The following is a 26,520-nucleotide window of genomic DNA, read 5'->3' on the forward strand; positions in this document are numbered from 1 at the left end:
GTTCAGTGGCAGAAGAGTTGACAGCAGTTTCAGAATGATGAGCTATTGTAGATTATAGTTTGGATAGCAAATTTAATCATATTCTTACTTTAAAAAAAAGGTTTGCACGATAACACCCACATCCAATATTCCTATATAATTTGTGGCGACATACGGTCCTTAAATACCACATATATTCATATGGTATTAACTTTATATGGGGGCTATTGCGCATATGGTTTTTACCCACAGAGATAGACGGGTCAAATTTTAATGCGTTGACAGACTGCAGCACACAGAGACTGACCACATTTTTTTCTAGACGTTTTTATTAACAATGTTCCTCAACATTGAACAACGCCACTGGAAACCATTTCCAGCAGATCCAGTGTGGCTGATGCACAGTGTCTTGGTTTATTTCTGTCGAACTTGTTAAAAAAGGCATGGCTAATAGCGTTCCTGTTAAGCTCCACTGCAAGCTGCGTGTTCTTTGCGCACAAAGCTGGACCACACAATCTGCATCATTGCAAGCCTCAAATCGAATTTGCGCACTAATAAATACGTTAAGTATAGAGGTACGCTTGAAGAAAACCGACTGCAAGAAATGACGCATGCATCCATGGTATATCTGTGGGTCCGTAGTGATGTCGTATAACGAGAGTATTATTATACAATAGACCGGGGAGTGCATAAAACGTTAAAAACAATGAGTTTGCTTTCTTCGTAAAGATAATCTTTAACATAACTATTCTTTAAAAAAACTTAAAAAAACACAATACAAATATTGGAAGTATGGTACAAAAGAAAACAGAACTGCTAGTGTTAAGCACACACGGTAATCTGAATTAGCAAACATCATCCCTGTTATCCTAGTTTACTTGATCGCAACACACAATCTCTGTTTTATCGTGGATAAAATGGCATAAAAACGGATGATGTGTAGCCTCCCGCGAGCAAAGCAACGTTTTCAACGCAACTAAATGTGTAGAAATCTATCGCTAGTTATCATAGGCCATATTTTCCACCTACACTGAAGCTGTAGCTTCTACATGTGCGACTCAACGCTGCGGCGTTCAACGAGTATAAAGATTTCTAGAAGAATATATTGTTGACGAAATCTTGCTAACAACATTCCTTTCTTTAGCAAATACGTTCGAACGAAGCTATTCTTTTTTATAAAACTCACTTTAACAACAATAAAACAGAACCACGATTCCTCACAGCGCAAAAGCTTTTCGACTTTGCAGCTCGTCGAGACGCTCGTTTCTGTACATGTTTGTGAATCTCTGGCGCCACTCCCGCACGCAAGGCTGGCTCTTCGAGAGCAGCAGAGCGCACAAAGGACACGTCGGCGATTCACCTCTACAAGCAAGGACTACTCTGCAAAGCAACTACGCCCAAAGTTCCAAAGACTGCCTTCGTTAGAGCCATCTTGGTGGTCCTAAACCCTTTAGGCCAAGTAGGCACGCGGGCAGTACCGCGCGTATTCTGTGAGAGGATAAAAGCGCCGACACGCTGGGAGTAGCCAAAGTTTGTAATGTGTCTTGATACTATAAATAAGCACTGTGCGACGTGAGTGAGAGGCCACGTCGCGCACGTTTCATTTTAAGTCGCCTACCGTATGGGCCATCATAGGCGCGCCTTTAAACTCGCCATGCCCTTTGATGTCACTTCAAATTCTATGCAGGCAAAAAAAAAATAAAGGCTATGCAAATATGGTATGAAAACTCGAATAGTCAAACGCGCTACCCTAATCAACGAACGCAGGGTCGGTTGCAGCTGTAGCTGAACGTAGGCAGCTTCCAGAACTCTGGGTATAAAAAAATAAGAACTGTTCGTCTCTTGTGGAGGTGAACCCGAGCGCGTGGAGGTGAACCCTGGCTCTTGGGTGCGCCCCCTCCCGTTCTTGTTCTACGCGTGCTGGCTTCCTATTTCTTCTTGATGTACTGCAGCGCCGGGACGGAAGGCACCGCTGCCACGAGGCCAGTGTAGTACCGAGCATACGACTCCACGACGGTCGCCCTGTGGGGGAAAAAAAGGCAATGTCAACATAGCTTGCCTTTTTTGTTGAGTGCCTAATTCACGCGCACACACAAAGTTTCCTTCTGAAGTATCGTTCAGCTGCATACAGAATCAACGCCAGCATACCATATCCGAGCTGAAATTCATAGGCAGGGGTGGACACTATCGTTCTTGTGAATGATAGCGAGTGGGGTGGTTAAAGTGACAGGTGAAAAACACAACAGCCTGCAGCTGCGAGGAAGGAAGATAATTTATCGTCGTATTCTAGAACTCTCCTCCGATCGACACGGCCCCTTCGCCTCAGGATGTATGGATGGATGTTGTGAGCGTCCCCTTTGAAAGGGCCGTTGCGGCGTATTGACAATTGCTAGTAGGTACAGCGAGGCGTGGCGTCTCTCGTGGCGCTCGACGTTTCTGCGCAGGCGCGAGTAAGAGCGGGTGCGAGATATAAAATGTGGGGACCTTCGGTCCTTGAATATGCGAGTGCGTAGGCACTACGGAAGACGTTTCTTAGCGAGTGTTGTACGCCTTTGTTCCCTAGACATGCTGGCATTACGCAGTGTGGTCCAGTTGGTTAACGCTCCACCGCTGGCTGCCCGCGCGGTGAGATAGTGGGCACGGAGGCGCCATTTGGCGATCGCCCTGTCTGAAGGTTCAAGGTTCTGACTGGCGTTGTAGAAGTCGCGGGTTGCTTTTTTCGCCGCGACGATAGACTGCGTTTATTGCAAGCACTGCTCCAGGAGGACACATGTAACCGGCAAACGGAGGCATCAGAAGAGCACCTGGGGTTATAGTAAAGCAGGCGGCGCAGGTTCTCCAGGACACCCAAGGGGTAGCGGGGGTTCAAAGCTGGAAGCAGGGCGGCCCGTGGGTTGGGGCCGCGGAGGCCGAAGCGTGCCAGGGGGTGTTCGCATAAAAAATTGGCCGATCTTATACATGCCTCGCACGCGCAAGCCTCGGCGAGCACCAGCCCACGGACCAGTCCGGGTTCCAGCTTTCATGTCCCCGTTGCCGCTTTGGTGTCCTGGAGGCGCCGCCAATAATGCGAAATAATGGCACGTTGTTTCCATTAGTAAAAACGTGATTAAATAAATATAATTACGTCCAGCCGCCAACTTGCGACGCTAAGTTCAGCACTACCGCCCCCCGCGACTTCTGCCAGCACGCCTAGGGACAAACGCATACAACAAGAGCTAAGAAACTCCTTCGTAGTGCCTAGACAGAGTCATATTTTCAAGGTGCGACAGTCGCCACATTTCCTCTCTCGCACCCGCTATTACTTGCGCATGCGCGCAAACGTCCGCCGTCTCCACAAGTGTCACGCCCCGCTGTACCTACTAGCAATTGTAAATACGCTTTCCGGAAATCTAACTCCCCCTGACGAAGTTCGTATGACAACAGCGAACCGCGTACCTGATTGAAGCGCGAGGTCAGGGCCGGTATTTTGTAGCGATGCCTTTTCCGATTCTATGCTTTTTCAGGCTTTTCGCGCTTGGCGAGTGGTCAGAGCGACGGTCTGCCCACATTATCAACGGGATCAGACGGCCATGTGTGGTGGATGATAAGAACAGCGTAGAATAAGGCATAAGGCATCGCTGCAATATAGCCAGGGGGGGGACACTCCCCGGTTCCGGTGGCACAGGAAATTGGCGCCATCTCTGTAATGGGCGTCGCGAAAATCCGTTTCCTTTGCATGGCCTCGTAGATCGTCGCGCGCACGCGCGCCGATCCAGGTGGTCAAGTCCTTCCCCCCGCTCAACTCCTCTCCCTACGCCCTCTCTCGTAACACCCTCTCAACTCCCTCACCTTCGACTGTCTATACGCGCCCGCGCCGCCGTGCCATCCCCGCCGGCCCGGCTGCTGCTTAGTCCGCTACGTAACGCTTTATTTTTGTTATCTACTGTCATCGAGATGCGTGCGCTGCTGTGCGTTGACCGACGTGGCTAGTTTCGTCAGTTCTGTGGTCCTCGGTAGCTGTGTGCTTGTGCTCCGCGATGTTTCACCCGTTTCACGACTCGTACCGCTCGTGCATCGTGTAGTGGTGCACAAATACCTCAAAAACAAGTTCTGCAAGGTTGTTCCGGGTGCCTAAAGACAACAGGTGAGCGCTCAGACCCAAGGACATCAGAAGGCGCATGTACACGAACACAGCCCTGTCCATTTGTGTACTCCATGAGGCTCCGGACGTCGTTGCGCCTTGATTGTGCTACACTTGCCTCTTCCCGGTAGAGAAAGCTGACAAATAGATGTTCCTCCTCATTGTCACCTGGTCTGTGACTTGTGTTTTTCTGTGCTAAGTCTCATTCTGCAACTTCAGTAACTTGCCCAGCTTTCCATACCGCCCTCCGTGCTTTTTCTGTGTATCACGTTCTACAAACGAACTAACAGCTGAAAAATTACTGTTAGTGTTTGTGTACTATCTCAGTAACGCCCGATGGGAAAACCGCGCGAACAACCTTCATGTGTAGTCATGATACGCTTTTTTTTCCTCTGGAAAGCATGAGCATTGCAAGTGTCCTACATGCAGATTTTTGCAGTTTGTGTTTATTATACAAGGGAGAGGCCAGTAGGTACGACTTAGTGCATTAAGTGACGTCGTTTTATTGCTAAGCATTGCATTCGGGTAGAAAGAAAAGTCGTGTTGGCTTGTTTTACCTGGTCTTTGATTGAGGAATAAGCCTTTCTGCGAATGTTTTCTATGTGCTGCTGCAAAAGTCGACTATCTTTTGTTCGCCTTGCCACCGTTACTCAAGTTGTGGCCAAGTGCAAAATGTGATAATGTGTGTTTCAGTTTTTAGTACAATGTTATTTTTTTCTGCCATGTTTTTTTCAATTTGTTCAGCAGTAATGAACATGTCAAGCATTTCATATACTTTCGTGCAGATTTATAAGTAAGCTTTCTTTCGGTATGGCTCTCAATCAAACCATGTTAGCATTTTATTCTATCTTTCAGGTATTTTGCGTGTCATTGTTTTTGCCATTACTAGTGAGTTTTCCATTTTTATAGTTGTCATGACTATGTCATACACGTCGTCCAATTTTGTGCAATATCTTAGTGCACATATCAGGAGCTCGTCTACATTTAGGTCTTGAGGACGTTATATAAAAATCTTGTTTTTATATGTGTGAACATGAAATGGCCTTCGCGTTTTCTAGCGCTTTCTTTTGTTATTTCACCATCTGTGAACTTTTGTCTTTAGTACTCTTGTATATGTCATGCACCTCTCACTTTTGCTCGTTTTTTGAGCGAGTATCACACCACGTTGTAAGAAAAATTGCTTTTCGGAAACGAAGTCAATAAAGTGAGACTAAACATCTGTTGTGCTGGAAGTGGAATTTCTTTTATGTTCCGGCACATGCTGGTATAATATATGTATGGGCAAGACTGCGTGCCTGCCAACGCATAGCCCACGGCGCACCACGCGCCAGCTCGCAAGCAATGCCAATGCATGGCGTAGCGCGCGCATTGCTTGCGAGCTGGCGCGTGGCACGCGGTTACAAGCGCGCAATAAAAAAGAAAAAACGCGCCGCTTACGGGTAAAAAAAAAAGTGAGCGGCGCGCGCGGCATGGGGGAAAGGGAGTGGAGCGGGTCGGCACAATAAAAACAAAAAGGAAAAAAAACGTTTGGGAGAGGAGGTGCCGCGCCGCTGCTGTTGCCATGACAACGTATACAATCATATGCGCCGCCATTTTGCTTAATGCGTCGCCCATTGGTTAGGGCCGTAACTGAAGGGGACCTTGGCGCTAGCGTCGAAAGAGCGTCTGCTCGAAAACGGCCAATGGGATGTATACGAAGTGTCCGCCCCCTGATATAGCGGCCCAGATGTCAATAAACGTTTTCGCTGAGTTTGCCTCACTCGTATTACATGTGAATTAATTTTATTTTTTGTCTTCTCGCTATCCCCAAACCTCGTCTAATCCACAATGTACGCGGGTCCACATTACATGTGGCTTTTTTACGGTAATAGTTGAGCTTCTGGAAAGGCCTGTATTATGCAATGGGCGTATTTAAGCTGATGACGGTTACGACAACGCGTGAGAATGCACGAGAACTTAATTTCACTGAGCGTCAGACAATGGCAAAGAACTAAAGAGCCGAAAGCTGACGAATTAAGGACACCGCAACTACGCGATGATTTCGCTGGGTATTCAAAGCGTGCTATCAAGAGTGCGTAGCTATACGTAAGCTTTTACGCACATACAGGAAACGTCGATGCACGTACGCCATGAGGTGGCCTAGTTTTGATTAATTGCAAATGCACTGAATTTCGTTCAGCTGTCTCCGAGGAACATTTTGAAGCACTCATCGCAGGTCTAGAGGGCACGAATATTTCAGAAACAAACATGCTGGCAATTAGATTTTCCTGCCAGCTCATACTGCTAAAAAGAAGCAGAAGCGATCGCTTGAGCACGGCTGCTCGATGGAAAGCACCTTAGTTTGGTTAAGCGGTCGCGGCTAGAGGGTTGCAAAGCGGCATGTCAAGCCTCATAATTCTAAGAGATTTTCCCCCCCAGCTAACCTTCTATATATCCGTAAATGGCGAGAAATATAAGAGGGAGCAACGCTTTCCCTTTTTAAGCAACGACTACTCATGATTTGTGTGTTCAAGTGCGACTTGTTAATACGCAAGTGCGCCTTTCCAGTCGAAGATTTAGTCTCACGCAACACTTTTATGCAGGGCATGTATTCAGCCATTATGCCCTCTGCAAAGCACTTTGAGCGTTCCCTTTCATGCAGCTCGGGGGGGGGGGCACTCGTAAATATTCGATTGGTTGCCCAAGTCTCCATTTCTTAATCCCTACTTAGTCGACTAGCTGCGTGAATACACGGCTTCTAAAGCTAGATTCCCAAGGCGGGACGGACAGCTGATTTAATCCGTGGCCGAGCGTGACGTAGCGGAGCTGTAGTAAATTGGACCGCGATAAGTACATCCTCCGGCGCCACCTTATGTGTTGCAGCGTGATTGGGTCGCACTGATCATGGCATCAGAGATGAGGCTGCGCGCGCTGCGACGTGCTGCCCGATCTCGGTGTCCCCGTACTGAAACCAACCGGATCACGCTACTCTGCAGAATGAATCAGCAATTCCGCTCACCGCGTGAATCCAGCTTCAGTGGGACATGCGACGAAGTGCCTCTCCCTTTAACGACCATGAATAATATGCGGCCCCTTCGCCCGCCTCTGCTTCAGTCTCTCTCCGCTCAAGCCTGCCATCGTTCTGTGCCCGCAGTAGTATTATCGACACTGCCGAATTCCACCATGTTGTAGACTTCCGCTATCTCGACGTTTATAGCTGATCAGAGAAGGCCTGTATAGCTACCTCGTGAGCCAATCAGAACTGGCAAGAATGGTGAATTTGACAATATGGAGGACTTTGGTGGTGTCAGCAGTCATGGTATTCAGCATCGACTGAAGCTGCGTGACGGCTCGCGAGATGGAACAGCGGTGCTCACATGAAGACCACCTCTCCCTCGGGCTGGTTCTGGGGTGGCAGCCAGAGCAGGGACACGTGGCTCTTGGGGTGCGCGTCGTTGTGCGTGACGGCGCTGCAGCTGACCGGGTGGGTGCCCTTCACCTTGAGGAAAGTGCCGATGCGCTTCTGGGTGCGCGGGTCCATGGCGGCAATGAAGAAGCCCTTGAACGGTGCGCCGCCCAGCTCGACTGCGAAAAAACACAAGCAGGGAACGACGATGAGCTTAAGGTCTTGTGACGTGCATTCAAGTGCAGGTGTCGTATACAGCCTAGCGTGGTGCACCGTGAGGTTGAACAATGAATAAATAGAAATGTCGCGAAGGTCACGCCTGCACAACATGATTTATGCATTGCGTGAATGATGATCTGTGTAACCTGAATTATGCATTACATATTCATTCATTATACGAGGCTACCATAGCATTTCGGCATTTTCTTTTAGTATTTTTTTCCCATTCTGCCAACTGCAGGGAAGTGCCCCTACATCTAGAAACTTCTTTTTTTTCGACAGTAGGGACGTATATAGTCATGCGCTGTCAATACTCCAGGAAAACGTAATTACTTCCTAAATTCCAGCCAATATTCCACCCCGAAATTGACTCAATATTTTCAGTGTCGCGTTTACTCACGTGCACTTTTATATCACTCCGATATGAATCACTGAGTGATATAAAGATGCGGTGAGGAAAGTGGCAGATATCCTTCTGAGAGAAATTCAAGAACAAAAACAACAATAATAATAAAAACACAAAGCACGCAGTTTCTGTGTAAAGATTCTGCGAACGTAAACCGCATAAAATAGTAACAATTGTCAGTAGCGCTTGTCCCCGTCTGTCTGGCGGCACATTGTCCCGTCTTTCGCGCTTCATCGTAATCAAATATACACCAACTAAGTTTGCCGAACCCAAAGTTTTCAAATAAAATTCCAGAAAATACAAGACCCTCCGTGGTTGCTTAGTGGCTGTGATGTGGCGCTGCTAAGCATGAGGCCGCGGGAGTGAATCTGGCCACGAAGGCCACGTTATTAGAAGGCCACGTACATAGATTTAGGTGCGCGTTAAAGAAGCCCAAGTGGTTCAAATTATTTCTGAGCCCGCCACTACGGCATGCCTCCTAATCAAATAACGTTTTTGGCACGTAAAACACCATTATTTTGAATATACGACAAATATAAACAAAGAATGGATGAAGGAATGTTCAATTAAATTCTGGGGTTTTACGAGTTAAAACCACGATCTGATTATGAGGCACGCCATTGTGGGAGTCTCCGCGGATTAATTTTGCCCACCTAGGTTTTTTAACGCGCACCTTAATGGAAGCACCACGAATGTTTTTTGCATTTCGCCTCCATCGAAATGCGGCCGCCGCAGCCGGATTGAATGAAGCCGCCACTTCGGGTTCAGCAGCGCAAGAAACGCCATAGCCATAGCCACTAAGACTCAACAGCCCAATCAAACGCTCTCTTAGTTTATAGGAGGTCACTTTGCTTTCAAAGCGAGTAACCTTGCCTACATTGAGCGGTTTTTCGTTTGTAATTGGCTGCCAGCAGGCGAGGAGCACGCTGAAGTGGAGAGGGTTTCGATGAATTAATGTAGTGTTCTTGGGCTTGTTGGTATGACATCGTGAAGCTTATAGCGCATGAAAAGACACGTCAGACACTGCGTGTATCACGTCTTCCTTTCATCCTTGTCTTTTCACGCGCTATAAGCTTCACAGTTTCGATGGGGCCGAGCCTGTGCACTGAAAATTGATAACCGGATGAAGAGGTTGGTGCCAACGCCTGCAATTGGTACGCTTTCCCTTACTTATATTGCGGCGCCTGGTCAAAAATCACGGCGGCGTGCAACGGAAGGTTAAGAATGCCACTAAAACAGATCCTCGGCAAGGAAGAGTTGGCAGAGGGAGGTCGTAAACGTGCCCAAAGTGCTCGAAAACTTTACACGGCCACGAAAAATGTTTCATTGCACGGAAATAAAACCATGCTCTCCGGCAGGTGCGTGTAGCCATTGCCTGAGCGATCGGCGGCAGCCATTTATTATTCCTTTAGGAACGGGGCAGCATTCGGCTATTCAGAAGAAAATTCAGTTTTGTTCGGCATATTAATGCATCTTTAACGCGTACACATCACTTTGACGCGGTGAGTTCTTGCGGTTTTTAACGTCGCGTGACAGGCAGGTGAAGTGGGTGCGGCCCGCAAACTTTTGACCAATAGCCGGGGGCTAATGGCGAAAAGGCGTCGAATCAGAAATAACCATGTTTCTGTTTTCGGTCAAATCATACATAATCAGTGGGTACTCGCCATATCAGATAGGGAGCTATCACGGTTTCCGTAACCTCGCGTGACAGACAGGTGAAGTGGGTGTAGTCCAAAAGAGTTTTTGAACAATCGCGGAGACCTGATTACTGAATTGGAATAGAAAAGTTATTGGAATAGCTTTACGTTATAGCGCCCCACAATAAAAAGAGGTATGGGCAAAGGCGGCTAAAGCTTCGGCGCCTATAAGACGCCAAGATGAATCTATACGGACTAGCTCAAATTTAAGTTCATATTCAGCACCAAAGCCCTAAACGTTTCCTTACACGCCATTAGTTTCAACAAACGTATATGGTTGCTATAACCTCGGTGTGCAGCACGTAATAGCTTTCTGCAGTTCCTGATCAATTTCTTGCTCGCTTATGTAAAGCACTGAAGTATTCAGGCTTTCTCATTCGTGCTAATATTCAACGTAGATTAAAGCATCCTTCTTAAAGGAAAAATTATTACCTCTCCTAGCTGTAACCCGCCGCGTTTGATCAATGCCGGTGGCGTTCCGTATTCCGATGGGAGGCAGTAGGCAATAACACCCTTGTAACGTGCATTGGCTGCACGTTAAAGAACCCCAAGTGGCCAAAATCGATCCGGAGTCCCCAATTACGGAGTCCCTCATAAACTACTTTGCAGTTTCGGAACGTTGAACCCCACAATTTGTTTTCTTTTTTTTTTCACCTAGCTGTGGATATGTATTTCTTCTTCGGATAAGTTCAATATCAGCAGCAATTTTCAATTAGTTCAAAAGCCGTGAACTCCCAAGTAATCGATAACGTTTTATTAAAAACCTAATTCACCTGCACGTGTATCACGCATGTAAAATTCAACATTCGTAAAAAACGGTCCTCTTGGCGTGATCACTTTCTTCAATAAAGGCGTAATTACAGAGTTTTTCTAGAAGACCGGGAAGGCCTACAGGTAGGCCAATTTGGAGCCATACGGTTCTAATAATGGCCACTGATAGCGCGGGCACTGACCGGCGGCGTCACGCAGGTCGGCGCCCTCTAGAGTCAACGCACGTCTGCGACGTTGCCGGCAAATAAGTGGTGGCTTCCCACCGCCCCACAAGGAACGCCACAAGGTTTCTCTGCGCGCGGCAAGCACGTAGTAGGAAAAAGAATAAAGCACTGTGCCGCCTTTCTTTTCCTTCTTTTTTTCGACATCCTGATCTCACGTTTAGGCGAGCTTCCAAACTTCGTGACCGCCCGGTTAAACAACGTACGAAACCCGGAACCCCGCTCGGCTATATACACGCTCGATCGCCGGCTGCTTTCTCCCAACGTTACTAGAATACATCATTCTAGTAGTGTTGCTTTCTCCAGCAGCTCTCGCTTCGTCTCTGCGATCTTGCGTTCAGCGGTCGATATGTCGCGTGCGCGCGTGCTACTTCGCGTGCGTGCCGTACGAAACGACGAAGCAAACTGCAGGACGAAAAAAAAGAAAACCAAGAATGCGAGTGTGTGGTGCCGAAGCCTTCGAACGTTCTGTTGACGACTCTTCGTGCGCACAAAACAAACAACGGGGTTAAGCTGCTGCTCTCATTTTCATGTTATTGTTTTGCCTACGCCCTGAGGCGACTGACTCTCCGTGGTCGATCCCACGGGAGACAGGGACACGGGCTGTGTCCGACGCACGTGACCACATCGCCATGTTTTTTTGGCCATCAGGGCGGGACGTTCTGAGAGTGCGTATCACGTACACTCGTTGGGTCTCGTTTTACCGGTGCAATGGCGCCTTCCAATAGCCCAGCGGGAGAAGTCGACTAAATGTGCTCACGCGTGGGTGGAAGGAACCCCCGCAAAATTTTCCGGACACTTCTAAGAGTTCCTCTTTAACCCGCTGTGAGGTGACTGCGTTTTAAGGAAATGGTAATCAAAAGGATAGAAGCCAAGATGACGCAACGGTAATCACTTCGACACAATTTCCACGACGTTATGGTTGCAAACTGTCTTCTATGTCGTCAAGTTCGTCTCTGGCGCCGTAACAAGCCCCCCCAAAAAAGCAGTAATATTGCGATGGTTTATTTGAAGGGCCACTGTAATTGAGTAACTACTTTGCCGATTTTGCAAAGCGTCGAACATACATCCGACCACTTGGCAATTGCTGTATTTCAGTGGAATTCGTCGCTATCGTACCCAATCGAGCGACGCGCATTGAAGCCCAGGATTGTTCTCGTTCTTTTAGCATATAGTCAGCTTATACAAGAAAAGAAGCGTAGTTGGTTATATCTATACCAGGGTGTCAGAAGAGGCTCGAATGCGCGAACTTTGTGCTGCAGCAAACCATTGCACCTGAAGTCCACTTGCAGTATGTAACGGTGCGCGGTGCTGTTTCTTTTTATGCATGAAATGCTTGAAGGCTTCGTTTTTCCGGATTACAGTATCTTGTCACACCTGCACTAGTACAGGAAGTTGCGACATTTATTTTCAGCGACTAAAAGAAGTTAAGCAATGAGCTATGTAAGTAATACAGGTGCCGGCCCACCCCATCCACCAAATAAAGGATATGTCTTGAATGAACAAACGACTCGTGTATTCGTTAAAAAAGCACATAATATTGCACCTGACACGTCTGTCCGGTATACGCGTGGTCTAGCAGATGGGCCTTTAGTCCGTCGCAGTGCAGGCACTGGGGACGTTGCCTTCCTCGTCAACTAGGGTGTCTCAGCGCAGTGCACGTCACGGATACTCGAGAGGCAGCAGTTTCGATAGAGCCGATGCGCATGCTTTTCGACGAGAGCTAATGTTCTTTCATTGTTGACAGGTAGTTTCTCAAAAACGGTCCAACGCAATCGACTGCGGCGAAGACTTTCACGGACTGCAAATGCTTTTTCTGCATAGAGACGACACCTTGCATACAGATAGCAAGGGACACTATGCCCAATATACCTTTGGTACAAGGTAGTTCTGTCCGACTTCAACGGCATTTTGTAGATAACATGTGTCGCGCACTTAGCGTGTTCGTTCACACGCTTGGTTTTGCAGTCTTCCTTCTTTCCAGCATTTTCAATGCGCGTGCACGCTCCTGACAGCGCTCGACACATGTTATCTACAAGATCCCCTTGAAGTGTGGCAAGGTCTATAATGACCAAACGGGCCGATGCGTCAATGACCGTATGCGCGAGCATTGTGCGTTGATCAATTCACAAGGAGCTGGTCACCTGGCGTTTCATTGTCCTCACTGTCGTCAGCGTCACTCTGCACCACTTCTTGAAAATGTGACGATTCTTGGCAGGAGCAGGACAAAAACCGAAAGAGAAATACTTGAGGCAGTTTATATATCAGTATACAAGAGGAAGGAAAATGCGTCAGTGTTCCTTTTACCTCTCTGGGCAATAAAGAGGTAGCTTGTCTGAAAGGCTGAATTTAAAGATGTCGTAGTTAGGGCAAAATGCTGTGTTCATCAATTTAAAGAACTTGTATCTTGCGAAGAGCATTGCGTATCTGTTCGAGGGTTGATCCGTGTTTTCAAATATACGTGAGTTGCTAGTCCAGGGTTGTCGTGTCTCTTTTTTATGTAGTGTTTGTGTCTCAATTGTTTGCGTACGTCGCACGCAGAGATGTGAACAGGCGCCGAATTCCCAAGGCTTGTTGTTCGGAAGTGCATTTTGCCATTGGTTACAGCCGCTTTCGTTAATAATATGTCCAGCATCAGGATTGGCTGGAATTTCCTCTTACGAACAATTCTGGCGAAAGAGCTTTTTCAGAATGCGAGGCCCCAGATCTACATGCTACTTCTGCGCTAGATAAGCAGTGCTTCAGGCAGCGCACTGTAATCGCAAGGTCAAACAAAATGAGCAGCCCTGCATGATGCCCAAAATATGTCTCAGGGAGAAAAACTAATGGCTCGACTTGGCGGCGCCCGCTTTGTTAGGCTGTCCACATTCAAACGGCCAACGATAGCTTTCTGGACGCATTGACTGCGCGGATAGTGTCAGCCAGGGTTACTCGACGTCAAGGTCGCGCCTCCCGAGCAAGAGCAGACCAGTGGAATTAATTGGCGCGATTAATCTCGTCGTGCAGGAACTCAAGGCTGCCTCTGCTCGACCACGCCTGAGCTTCGGCCGCCAGAAAACGGTGTTGCGATATTGTCTTGAAAGCAGCGTGAGCGCGAACATCAAAATAATAATAACAAAAAAACGGCCATCTTTATTTAATTTGTATTTCTTTAAGCATATAGATATATGCAACAGTATTACGCCCACTATATGAAAGGTTTTCTGGGCAGCATGTGAGTTTCATCTTTTGCAATGTACTCTCAAAACAGGTTTTAAATAAATAATTTGTTTATTTATTTATTTATTTGTTTATTTTATTTTCTCAAGTAGAAGCCTCCACTTAGCAGATGAGTGAAGAAAAGAAAAGCAGTAATCTCTTCTTCGTAATAGAGGAAGTTTCGTAACTCATTTCGAGATGAGTGTACCTTTTCCACCGAGCAAACACACTGAAACGAATTCTATCCCACTCCGCGGAATGACGTACCCCAACTGTGTCACCTTGACCCATGAAAGCATAGAGGGTCATCTAGAAACAAAGCTACTTCTCATGAGTACGTTTGACGCGTCTGTGGTCGTGCTCGGGGTCATTCGAAAAGACCGGGCGCTCTTCCCCCACCTGACCCAGTTCCTTTCTTTTTCTTTTCTTGTAGCAGAAACGTCTCGAGCCAAAAGTCAACCGAAATTTAGCGAGTTGAATGCAGTGGCGCTCATTGTAGTGCTCTTGACCGACGGACCCAAATACTTGTACACGTAAGGGAAAGGTTATTCTAACAGTCGCTATATATATATACCAACTAGTAAGTGAAATTCAAGATTATGTATACAGTTCGGTGCGTGCGCATCGTGTGTAAGTCGCGCTAAGCGAGTCTCGTACAATCGGTGCCGGTTTGTTTCTTTGTTTTTTTTCCCTCTTTCCCGCAGAATCCCGACCTTGACAGCCGGCAGAAAATGAAAGCGAGACCGTCAAAGCGGTCGACACACGGAGCGGTCCTCGACTTGTGTCTGGGCGGACGCCGCGAGCCTCCAAGCTGCAAGCTGCCGCCGCTGCAGCAAGCGCGGACATCTGAGGAAAGAGCCTGCATTCGTGAGACAAAGCTCGCATTCTTCTCTAATGGCGACGCTATCCCGTATGTATATACGCCCCCGTATCCCGTGCAACTACGCAACGCGCGCTTCGTCACGTTTGTTTATGGTTGATTTTTTTCTCTCTTTTTTTTTTCTTTTGTAAACAGCAGGGCCGTTAAAGAAGCGGCGGCATGAAGCGGGGTAAATGAGTTGCGCTGGCGTAGCTCATTTTCCGCCTTCTGGCGCTATAGGAAAGACGCGCGCGGGCCTCTTCGCCGCTTCGGGGAGATTCTAGCCCCCCTGCAGCTAACTCGCTCTCGTTGATGACGGTGCTGAGCGTGACGATAGCATACTAGAATAGCGGTCTAACGTTGCGGCTCGCGCCGGACGGTCTCCTAGCTTATCCTCGCCTCCGGGCTTCTGGAGCTCAATGGTAGCGCGCGCGCGCGTGCAGGAGCGCACCCTACATGTATGCAGCAATAATAACGGTGCCTGTGGGAACGTCTATAATAACATCACTCGGTGCGAAGAGCTTCGTAGAAAAAAAAAAGGTGGCATGTTATTCGTTCGGCGTAGCATATATAAAAACGCGGATAGCAGCGAGACAAAATACGCATGGTAATGCACACCCGTATAGCCAGCCCACCCAGCCACCCGCACCCTTTGATACATATGCCATCAGCTGGCCGAGGAACGAAGCGAAGATGATTGTAGCGCAGGTTGCGACTGACGTTGTTTTAATGCCGCCGCTGAGGGCCGTGGCTATGTGCATTACATCCATCCATCTAAATCGAGGCATTCAACCGCGTTCGCTTCCACAGGGCACGCACTGCGCTTGGACCGGCAAGATGCGCTTGCGCGGGCAGGTCTGCATGATCAAGACTCGAGCAGGTGGGAAGGGGTCACAAAATGACGAAAATAAGAAAGGAAACAAATCGAAGGAAAGGCGCGCCGGGGATGGCCGAGCACGAAGTTTCGCTCAGCGGCCCCTTTCGTTCCGCATCGGTGATGATGATGATGCTCGTGAATAGTTAAATGCCGTGCGATGCGTGCTATTATTACTCGCGGCTCGCGATGCGCGCGAATGTAAATGCGAAAGCGTGTTTTTTTTTTTAATTAGCCGCCTACTCGTTGCTGCGGCGCATGCCGCTAGAGAGCGTTCTGCGAGGTGTAAGCGGCCCTTCTTTTTTTTTTCGTTTTCAAGTTATTTGCTCACTATACAAGGTGTTCTCGTCACGCTTTTAGTCACTGTTCCTGCAGCTTACATGGCCCGCGCACGTGCAGGTAATTACTTTTTATAAAAATAAAAATGTTATCACCTTTTCTTTTTCTTTTTTTTTCTTTTTTGCAATGCAATTGCGCGTCCCTACCATTTACGCTGAGCAGCCATAAATACTTGTCCCGTCACCGTAAATTCATGGGATTATGCTATAAGTCCGTGTTTTGTAGACAGGTCTACGCAAGCGAACAATGCTTTATTACATTTTCGTATCTTTAAAGCTATATGCTCATAATGCAAAATATAGGCCAGTATTCACGCAAACGTACATCCACACACGCTGAGAATGATACGCCAGCACTGTTCCCAAGAGCAGAAGCAAGCAAATGGTAATGTTGGGTATATCATCAGTGAAAGCCACCGGCCAGTGGGAAACAGCGCTTGCGAACGAATAGTGCTGTGAATTCGGTCCTTGTTCGTGGGACGTTGACACAAGTTTATTTTTTTCTGTTACAGTGGTGTGTCATTTTTTTCAGACGCATGATATACCTTTTTTTTCCTTACTCCATTATATTAGACGCGGAGGTGAGCTTAAACAGGCCTTGTCGACTGGTGTGCACTGTAACTCGGAGGGCAGATATGGGCATGCGACAAATAACTACCAGAATACTTTCAAGCTTGCGCGACTTCCCTTTTCTCACGCGCCAGGAAATAGTCATTGCTATCGAGCCTGAGTCATAGTTTATTCGTGGGGCGTAATGCACGCGATTCATAAGAGCCTGTTTACCGAATGAAGAACAGCTTCATGAGTGACCAATGTGAGTTAAAGCTGACCGCATACAAGGATACCGCTATATACTTATCCCCCATGGTTGCTGTTGCTTGCTTGCTTGCTTGCTTGCTGGCTGGCTGGCTGGCTCACTCACTCACTCACTCACTCACTCACTCACTCACTCACTCACTCACTCACTCACTCACTCACTCACTCACTCACTCACTCACTCACTCACTCACTCACTCACTCACTCACTCACTCACTCACTCACTCACTCACTCACTCACTCACTCACTCACTCACTCACTCACTCACTCACTCACTCACTCACTCACTCACTCACTCACTCACTCACTCACTCACTCACTCACTCACTCACTCACTCACTCACTCACTCACTCACTCAAACGAAATGGATGGGTCGACGGATTTATAAGCATAACCACCACTCCTAAATTGAAGCGCGATGGCGCCTAGTGCCGCTCCCATTTCCCTTCCCCACGTGTAGGGTAGCCAACCAGGTAGAACCTTAGTTAACTACCCTGCCTTTCCTTCTTGTCTTCCTCTTTCTCACGTGCCACTAAGCTAGTTATTTTTTTACCAATCGCTGCATTTATTATCTGTACTTAAGGAACGTGGTTGGTTTTAGCGAGTCAACCATTCTTAAAATGAATTGATTGCCCTGTAACGCAATATGATTTCATTCTGTGCATTCCCTTTCCTTACGCCGTCATATGTCTCTACGTCTCTTAGTATTCTCCGACACAGATTTATTCACAACTCCTTTACAATCCTTAAAAAAACAAAAGTTATCGGCCAGGGCACCTGCGTCCTGCGGATGTATAGTCATCGCGGCAAATATGCTGTTCTCTGACATCCTGATAGGGCTTTGAAGAGCCAAAAGAAGAGGAAACAGAGCCACATATGGGACACCGCTTAGGAGAGCCAGCGAATGAGCTTGTATTTGTTCGCAACTCAGGACGTAGCAAAAGAACCACAGGACAGAGCGCTAGTCCCGTGGTTCCTTTGCTGTGCCCTGCAGTATTGCGTTTTTGTAAGCTGTTGAATAAAGGGAAAATAAAGCTGTTGTTCAACAACATACTCGCTGTGGTGACGTAGTGCCTTCGGCGTTGCGTTGCTAAGCCAGAGGACGCAGGATCGAATCCCGGCCGCGGCAGCCACATTTCTATGGGAGGCGAAGTGCAAAAGACCGCTGTACCGAGCATTGGATGCACGTTCAGCAAACCCAGATGGTCAAAATCAATCCGGAGTCCCCCGCTACGGCGTGCCTCATAACCATATCCTTGTTTTGGCACGTGAAACCCCGAATTTAATCTTTTTTTTTCTTTAACAAGATGTGTACCAAACAGCCCAAATAGACGCGCTGAGCTTGGCCTCGCACGTTCGATCGATATTTTACGCGTGCTCCTTGTGTTTCGGATTGAAAAAGTACAGCGCAGGAGGAGTGAAGCGAACACAAAAGAAAGCACACGAGCTTCGAGTTTTTGATACCTTTGTCAAAAATATACTAGAGAGAGAGAGAGAGAGAGAAACTAGTATGCAAATAGTATGCAGAGTATGCAAATGACACCAGTTCAGTCCGCTGCGGACGAAGAAATGGAGCAAGGCGCAGTTTTCCAAGGAAGGCCCCAGACTGGGTTCTGCCCTCGCCTTTGTTTCATCACTGAATGATCGCTGAAAGGATAGGCAGTGTCACGTGAAACAGTGCTTCACTGTGTTTTGTCCTCCGCACGAACAAAGCGAACGACGCAAAGGACATCATGCTGTGTACCCGTACACTGTAGCCACAGTGTGCAACACTGCTTGTGACTTGACTAACACGACAGAAAATAAAACAATATATTTGTGTAATAAAAAAATATATTTGTTGTACGAACACAAGCAGCCAAGTTTACTAACTCATAAGACCTAAAAAATAAAAAGAAAAGTATGGGCTTTTAGCGCCAAAACCACGAACTGAATATGAGGGACGCCCTAGTGGGGGACCAGGCCACCTGGGGTTCTTTACCGTGCACCTAAATCTAAGCACATGGTTCTTTTCACATTTAGTCCCATCTAAATGCGGCCGCCGTGGCCAGGATTCGATCCCGCGACCACGTGCTTAGCAGCTAAACACCATAGCTATTAAACAACCAAGGCGGTACCTAAGAAGTCAAAATTGTTGCAGTACAGGCAATTCCGTTTCATTGAAGCGACTTGCAGTACAAAGCACAACGCATTGCTATGGCTGGTTTAAACTTAAGAAATTGTTTATATATCGTGAGATATTAATCAACTAATTAGGTAAAATTTACTAAAACTTTTAATTGGAAATATTAGGGCACGTGCTGCAGTCGCTGAATTGAATATTAGTAGCCTGTTAAACGAATATATTAATTTATCAAGGATCACATGACCGGGCTAAAGTGCTGACGGGTATAAAATTCACCGGGCCGTAGGATCACCAACCAGGGCTGAGATATGCCAAAATATTATAGTTCTACGGTGCAATTTTCTTTCCTTTATAATAACGTCACAAACTGGGCGTAACTGTAATTTGCACACCGATACATTTCGCTGCCCATTTTGTGAACAGCAGTCAAGCGTTTCACGGAATGTCTGGGCAGACAACCACACGGAAGTCGTTTACGTGCACTTCTTTTGTCATCTTTAGTAAATATTTTCACCATATTGGTCTAGACCGCTGTGTCGTCTCTGAGCACAAATCACACGAGTGAAGTGCCTTTCGAACACCGCGAATCCTTACGAAAATTCAGAGTCCAGCATGAACATGCCAGCCCATCACGTGATGCTACATCTAAACCTCTGTGTTTAGGCCAATAAAAACGCTTTTTTACTTCAAGGATCATGAGGAGCCGTTACCTTCTCCACTAACACTGAGATGCTGTATTCAGCATATAGCTGGTGTACTTAAAGGCACATGAAATGAAAATATTAGGTCGACCTAGAATAATATTTACCGCCCTGCTCGTGGTTGCGCCGTAACAATATATTACTATTCGAGAAGTCTGTCATCAATTTCTGTGTGCCAATATGTAATGTTGTTGCATGGACAATAGCCGCCGAAGTTCCAAGACGCCGTGCCAAGACGGACGTGTAGACGTAATCTCCACGTGACCTTGCTCTGTGCAACACTCGGTGAATCAGCCAGTTTGACGTCACATGAGAGGTACTGTATTCCACAACAGGTGGCGTTACTACCATTTTACGTGTTCATTAATTTCTCGGTTGAGAAAGCTCTGTTCTCGCTATGAATGACGAATTCGTCCTCACAGAAGTATAACCATGGAATATAGCTCGACTTAATAAATAGATAAATAAGTAAATAAATAAATAAATTTATTTATTTGATAACTCGAGCTATATTCGAGGATTATATATATATATATATATATATATATATATATATATATATATATAAATATATATATATATATATATATATATATATATATATATATATATATATATATATATATATATATATATACGCTCAAGCGCTATAGCCGTGTGTACGACGGCGCCCCACTGATGAGGTTACAGTTGCGCCATCTGGTTCAAACGGGCCGCATAAAATCCCATAGCACAGGCAGAGGGGTCTATAAGTACACTGTCAGCACAGGATCGTTCCCGTATGCCTCGCGCCGTGTCCGAGGTATCGTTATGGCGCACGGCTCCTAGCCTATAGTGCGCCGAATGCGAAACACTTCAACCGAGCAAAGCAAAATACTGCGGCGCCTACCCTTTCCTTCTCGTCGGACGCATTGCTTTGTAAAGGAGCGCCATCTAACCTTGACCAGCTGCATGCCGCAGGCCCGTCCCAATGACCAAACTACACATCCCTACAGAAGGCGCGTAACAAAGATCAATCCAAGGTGAGGGGACGGACGTTCGGGTCATTGCGGCTCTAGCTATAGTTGCGAATGCACTGCGTATTCTGGCGCGGCACCGGTCCCATAAATCAGATGCCGAGTTCGCACAGTGTTTCGCTATTAAGTTTGCTTTTTTTTTGCCGCTGGCTCACCACCTTGACTAATAATATTCAGAGGACAACGATTCGTTGGAAGATCTTCTTACGAGCAATTCTAGCTTAATAGCTTTTTTGCGAATACGGGCTTGATTCCCCAAGGCACTTTTACTCGGTGCCTTGCCACAATTTCGGGATTAGCTACCTACAGTTGGCTGTAAGGCAATCCGCAAGGGATCACGCGCTTAAACTATTATAACCAATTAATCGCTACACAAGCGATTAAGTTACAAGTCTGGGCAGCATTACGAAGCAGGGCCTGTATTCACAACAAGCGTTTTGCGGTAGACTTGTTCGTAAGATCAAATTGCAGCCTATCCTAATGCTGTTAGGAACAGCCTGCAGAGATGCCGACATTCAACGTTTTCTGAGCCAGCTGCAGCTGCGAGCATGGCGAGCTTCCCCGAAGAGACCATGGAAGCCTTCAACACCCGCCGCGGTGACTCGTTTCGTAGGGACCGCGAGGTGCCGCATCAACAACCCCTCGGCGCCGCATGACTAAACGCGATTGGCGGACCAACTATTGTTAGTGAAATCGCCAACGCCTTCACAGTTCGACTGAAGCAGGGGGTTTCCTGGAAGGAGATGCCTTGCGGTGCCTACTCACGGGCCTTTGAAGACGCCAGACAATGGACAGTGGCAGAGGCCACTGTGCGAGGTCCGCTCGGGGATTAAGAGACGTCTGCTCGGGGCAAGCCACGTGTCAGCGAGAACTCGCTCAACTCGGGTTCTGGGAACCCAAAGTGTGTACGTGTGTGCGTGAGCCCTCCTCCTTCAAAAAAGGCGGGTCGACAGCGATGACGTCGAGCGGTTCTCTCACCTAGGGAACTAGGGACCGATGGAGTGCTTATAAGCAGCAGTTGTCGGCTGCTAGAGGGTGCTCGTCGTCGCGCTCGTGAGCTGCGTGCTCGTCAGTGTGTTTGGAGCTTCATGCTCGTATGCTGTATGCTTCGTTTTGCGGGCTCCATTTGGGAGTGACGCTAGACTGTGTAAATGTATCGCTTGTTTAAAATGTAAATACTGTAATTAAACCCAGTTCACCTAGTTCCTCCCAAGTTCCTCTCTACGACCTTCAACCTTTACAAATGGTGGCAGCGGCGAGTTAGTCCGACAACTCCTATAACTGGTAACAGCGGTGGGATCATCCGACAAATCTTACAATGCGAAACGTATTATTAACGAGGGTGGCCGGCCATTGGTAAATATCATTCATGAATGAAAAGCTTCGCAAACTCGGCCCCAGTAATATTCGCATCTCGGGAACGGCCACCTAATGCTATCAGCGCACGTTGTTTCATTAATGTGTGACCAAGAGTCTGGTGCGCGAGCTTTCGGATAAGGTCCAAGGACGACGAGAGACAATGGGACATTCCTCGGCGTATACACCGCGGGTGCTCGAGGAAACCATGCGCCACGTACTCGCCAAGGTGCCCCCGCACCCAAGATGGATCATCGGGGCAGGAAACTTGGACGGGGCTGACACTGTGAGCCACGTCCTACTGCAAACAATCAAGTAACTTGTCAGCATTTGGTCGCTGACTGTATGCGCACTTAAGAGTCGATAATGCGAGGCGTTTAGTTGGTAGAGGGTTAGTCGAATCGCGAGTGGAAAGCAATATTAGAGAGAGCTGTACGGCGCAGCAAGGTCTTCATGCCTGAACGAAGGAACGGAATGATGTCAGTCTTCAGTTTTAATGCATCGCAATGATACCGTGAGTATACTAGTGGCCTTATTCACGAATATTTTCGTTCGTGTAAGTGCGCCTTGCCATTCGCCGGTCGCCTTTGCTACTGGTAAGCCCGGCATCAGGATTGGCTGGTATTTTCTCTTGGGAAGAATTCCACCATAATAGCTTTTCGTTAATACGGATCTAGGAGCCTTATAACATAAAACTATTCCTATACATTTTTATTCCAATCTCCTGACGTCAAGCTCACGTAAGCGCCCACGCAAGCATCGGGTGGTGACCCGCAGTGTTGCCTGAACAGCCCAAACAATCGCTCCCCTCGTTTATAGGAGGTCACTTTGCTTTCAAAACGAATAAAATTGCCTACACTCAGCGGTTTTTCTTATCTAATTGGCTCACAAGAGGTGAGGAGCACGCTCAAGTGGAGAGGGTTGCGATGGGGCAGAGTCAGCGCTCTGAAAAAAGATAACCGGATGAAGAGGGTGGTGCCAGTGTCTGCGAATGGTCCGCTTTCCCTTACTTAACTTGCGGTGGCCGCTTGAAAATCGCGGCGGCTTGCAACGGAAGGTTAAAAATGCCGCTGAAACGGATCTCGGGAACGAAGAGTTGGCAGAGCGATGTGGTATTCGTGCCGAAAGTGCTCGATTACGTCATGCCGCCGTGCTTAATGGTTTATTATACGAAAATAAACCCATGCTCTGCGGCAGGTAGGAGTAGCTGCCTGAGTGATCGGCGGGAGCCATATTCTATTCCTTACGGAATGGGGCAGCTTCCGTATATTCATAAAAAAATCCAGTTTTGTTCGACATATTAATGAATCTTTACCGCGTACCCGTCACTTTGGCGCAATTAGTTAAGACGGTATTTTGCCGTCTAGTGACAGGCAGGTGAAGTGGGTGCAGCCTGAAACCTTTTGACCAATATCAGAGGGTTAATGGCGAAACGGGGTCGAATCAGAAATAATCATTTTTCTTTTGTTTGGTCGAATCATGCATAATCAATGTGCACACGTCATGTCAGATTGGGAGCTAGCGTGGTTTTCGTGACGTTGCATGACAGACAGGCGAAGGAAAAGTGGTCCAAAAACGTTTTTGACCAATAGCTTAGGGTTGATTGCAGAATTCTAATAGAAAAGTTTGAAATAGCGTTCCGTTATAGCGCGCTAAGATTCTTATATTTGCAAAGCTACCTGACACCCAGTCGGGACTTAAGGTGTGTCCTCGTTGTGTTTGATAGGACGGATAAGCACGAAGATGGTACCTGTCCACCCTCATTACTCGAACATCTGCGTGGATGTCTTCTATTTATTTATTTATTTATTTATTTATTTATTTATTGGAAATGAAGCAAGTTCTGTTATGGGAATCCGCACCCCAATTGTCGTTATAAGCCGATACAAGTGCCACGGGAGTAGATCGAGCAAGCATGGCAACTCGCACTACCTTGAATAATAAAAGGAATGATTGGATGAGTTAGCGACCCATGATGACCCCCCTGTTATTGCACAAATAAGCATAACGGCATTCAGCCTTCACGCATATTTGTGTGCTAGCTGTGTGTGGCGGCTACTTAACGATCAAAGTTTCGACCGAAAGGCGAAGCATCGATTTGCGACAGGAAATTAGTAGGCAGTTATATACGAAGTAAGGATAGTAGCTTTATCGGTCGGACAAACTTGTACGCATTCGCTCAGTAACTAAATTAACAAGCACGGCGGCACGTGCGCACAGGTGAACATAAATACATCTCACTCGATGAGCGCGGACACTCGCTGTCAAAACGCTGGCGTGACGAAGAGCGGCAGCAGCAGCGGGCGAGTTGATCTTCGCGGTGCCTCTCGCTGCGGCGAGAACACAATGCACACGAAGCTATGAACCCCCGGCGCACCCGACTCCGTGCTCATTCCAGATCGCTTTCAAGATAGGGCCCGCGCGGCCGCCGTATATGCAGCAGCCTCAGGAGTAGAACGTTCCTTCCTCCCCTCCTCCCGGACCTCGCGCGTCACGGGAGAGGGCGCGCTTCCTCCCAGCTTTCCTCTTTTGCGCGCGCGAGATTGAGCCGCCGACCCTCGCTCGCTTTCACTCGCACATACAGCATATGGCCACGACGTTATCACCCTTGGACTTTATACGGAACATCACGGTGACGCCGACGTCAGAAATGCTCGAGTGTCCACATAATTGCTATCGCAATAAAAAGGTGGGCCCGCTTGCAGACGCCTCTTCAAAGGCGCAGTCACTTCGCGAGAGACGATCTTCCGCGCGGATGCGGCTTCATCGGGAAGCCGACTTGGTCACGCCAGCGCGAACACATCCGCCAGTCGTGCCTCGTGCCAAGGTTGCCGAATGCGAAGCCAGCGGTAAAATGCGCGCACGCGCACTATAACGGTGCCCTGCGAGTGGCCACGCACGAGCGGGCGCGTGTAGCAACACTCTGCCCCGAGGCAACGACACAGCCGACGCCCAGTGCACGCCAGCCCAAAACCGAGAGCAACCTTGCAGCAGAGTCGCAGTGGGCGTGGCAGGCGGATCTCGGTATAGTTTGGCGGAAACAACCACGGCAGCACAACTCCGCCGCCTCCGCCGTCACTGGACGAGTGGTACCGAGAGAGTGGACGCAGTCGCTCACTGTGCGGTGGCCGTTTTCGGTTTCCAGCTCGCCTTCTCTTTTTCTTCTCCTCTCTTCTTGCGTCTTTATGTGAAGTTCGCGGCATAGATTCCGCTTGAACGCCAGCAGTACATCGCATGCGCGCCAACGGAGCAACGGTTGCCCACGGCTATGCGCAAGCGACGGAGTGAACGAGAAATGGATAATGTAGGAATCAAAAAATAAAGGAAAGAGAGAAAAAAATAAGTGCAACCCTTACACCGAGCTTTTATATTTTCCTCGTCTTTCTTAGCGTTCCGGTCACGAGGCCATAGCTGCGCGCGGCAGTGGGCACCATTGGTGCCGCGGGCCGCGACGGCGCGCCTTTCGGTCGTGTTCTGGGGGCGTAGTTTCCGGATCGAAGCGAGAGACACGTCAGAACCATTCGGCCAGGAAATTGACCGATCAAAGATAAGCGTTGCGATGGAGGGAAGCATCGGGCCATCGGACCGGTGAACAAGTTCCTAGCCGCCGCGCAAGCGCGTGCGTAGCTGAGTGAGTGAGCGAGTGATGAAGGGAGGAAATTGTTACGCTGATTGAATTTGCAAGAGAAAGAAAGCGGCAATAGCAAGCGCATGGATTTTGCGATCATCGCTTTTACAAGACGACATCTATACCGGCAACACTTTGATGCCATGAGGGCATTACGTCGACAAATAAACCGGCCTCTGCTAACCTAGTTTACTCCTAGGCAATAGATAAATACTTTTGTTGGCACTTGAGAGTGTATTGCATAGCGAAGAATCGCGGGTATCCAAAAGGAGCGATCATACCAGCGGCTACAAGATTTCTCGCGAAGGGTTCTGTGAATCGTTTTCATTTTACCAGGTATACAAGCCTTTCACACATCAGGACGATGGCTGCGTCGTTTTTTCGGAGTTCTAATATAAACCTCATCGCGAAGCTCTTTTCTTTTTCTTCACCTACTCTTCCTGTTGACATCATTTTCGGCACAAATGTCATATACTCACGTACTGCTTAAACCACAGCAAACTGCTTAAACCACAGCAGTATTAGGGTAATCTGAACCCCGTCAGATGCCCCTAGACGTTGTATACATACATTGTAAATGGGACAAGTGCAGTTTCGATTCAATATGACTGGCGGTATTTGCTGCTCTATCAGAAAGAAATTGAGCGCTATAATATGGGCGACTAGATAGTGAAATATTTCATACCAAAGGGTCTAAAATAAGTAGTGATTTGGCCATAACGTCGTTTCTTTCTCGATTTTTTTTTTCGCACGCACCCGGTGCCTGTGGGAGGGAGACAAGAAATGGGGCTAAGGAGAACTATTCCTG

General features: G+C 47.7%; 1 protein-coding gene across 1 annotated transcript in view; it reads right to left on the reverse strand.

Annotated features, from left to right (window-relative positions):
- Nucleotides 1-553: 553 nt before the first annotated feature.
- Nucleotides 554-26,520, reverse strand: part of LOC139051971 (defense protein l(2)34Fc-like) — a 77,519-nt gene continuing 51,552 nt past the window's right edge. The window contains exons 2-3 of the mRNA XM_070529024.1: nt 7,456-7,663; nt 554-2,001 (exon numbers count right to left, since the gene is read on the reverse strand). Coding sequence (XP_070385125.1) covers nt 1,908-2,001; nt 7,456-7,663 — 302 coding nt within the window. The 3' untranslated portion in view covers nt 554-1,907. The remainder of the gene's footprint in view (nt 2,002-7,455; nt 7,664-26,520) is intronic.

The sequence above is a fragment of the Dermacentor albipictus genome, unplaced genomic scaffold, assembly GCF_038994185.2.
Source record: "Dermacentor albipictus isolate Rhodes 1998 colony unplaced genomic scaffold, USDA_Dalb.pri_finalv2 scaffold_17, whole genome shotgun sequence".
Lineage (NCBI taxonomy): Eukaryota > Metazoa > Arthropoda > Arachnida > Ixodida > Ixodidae > Dermacentor > Dermacentor albipictus.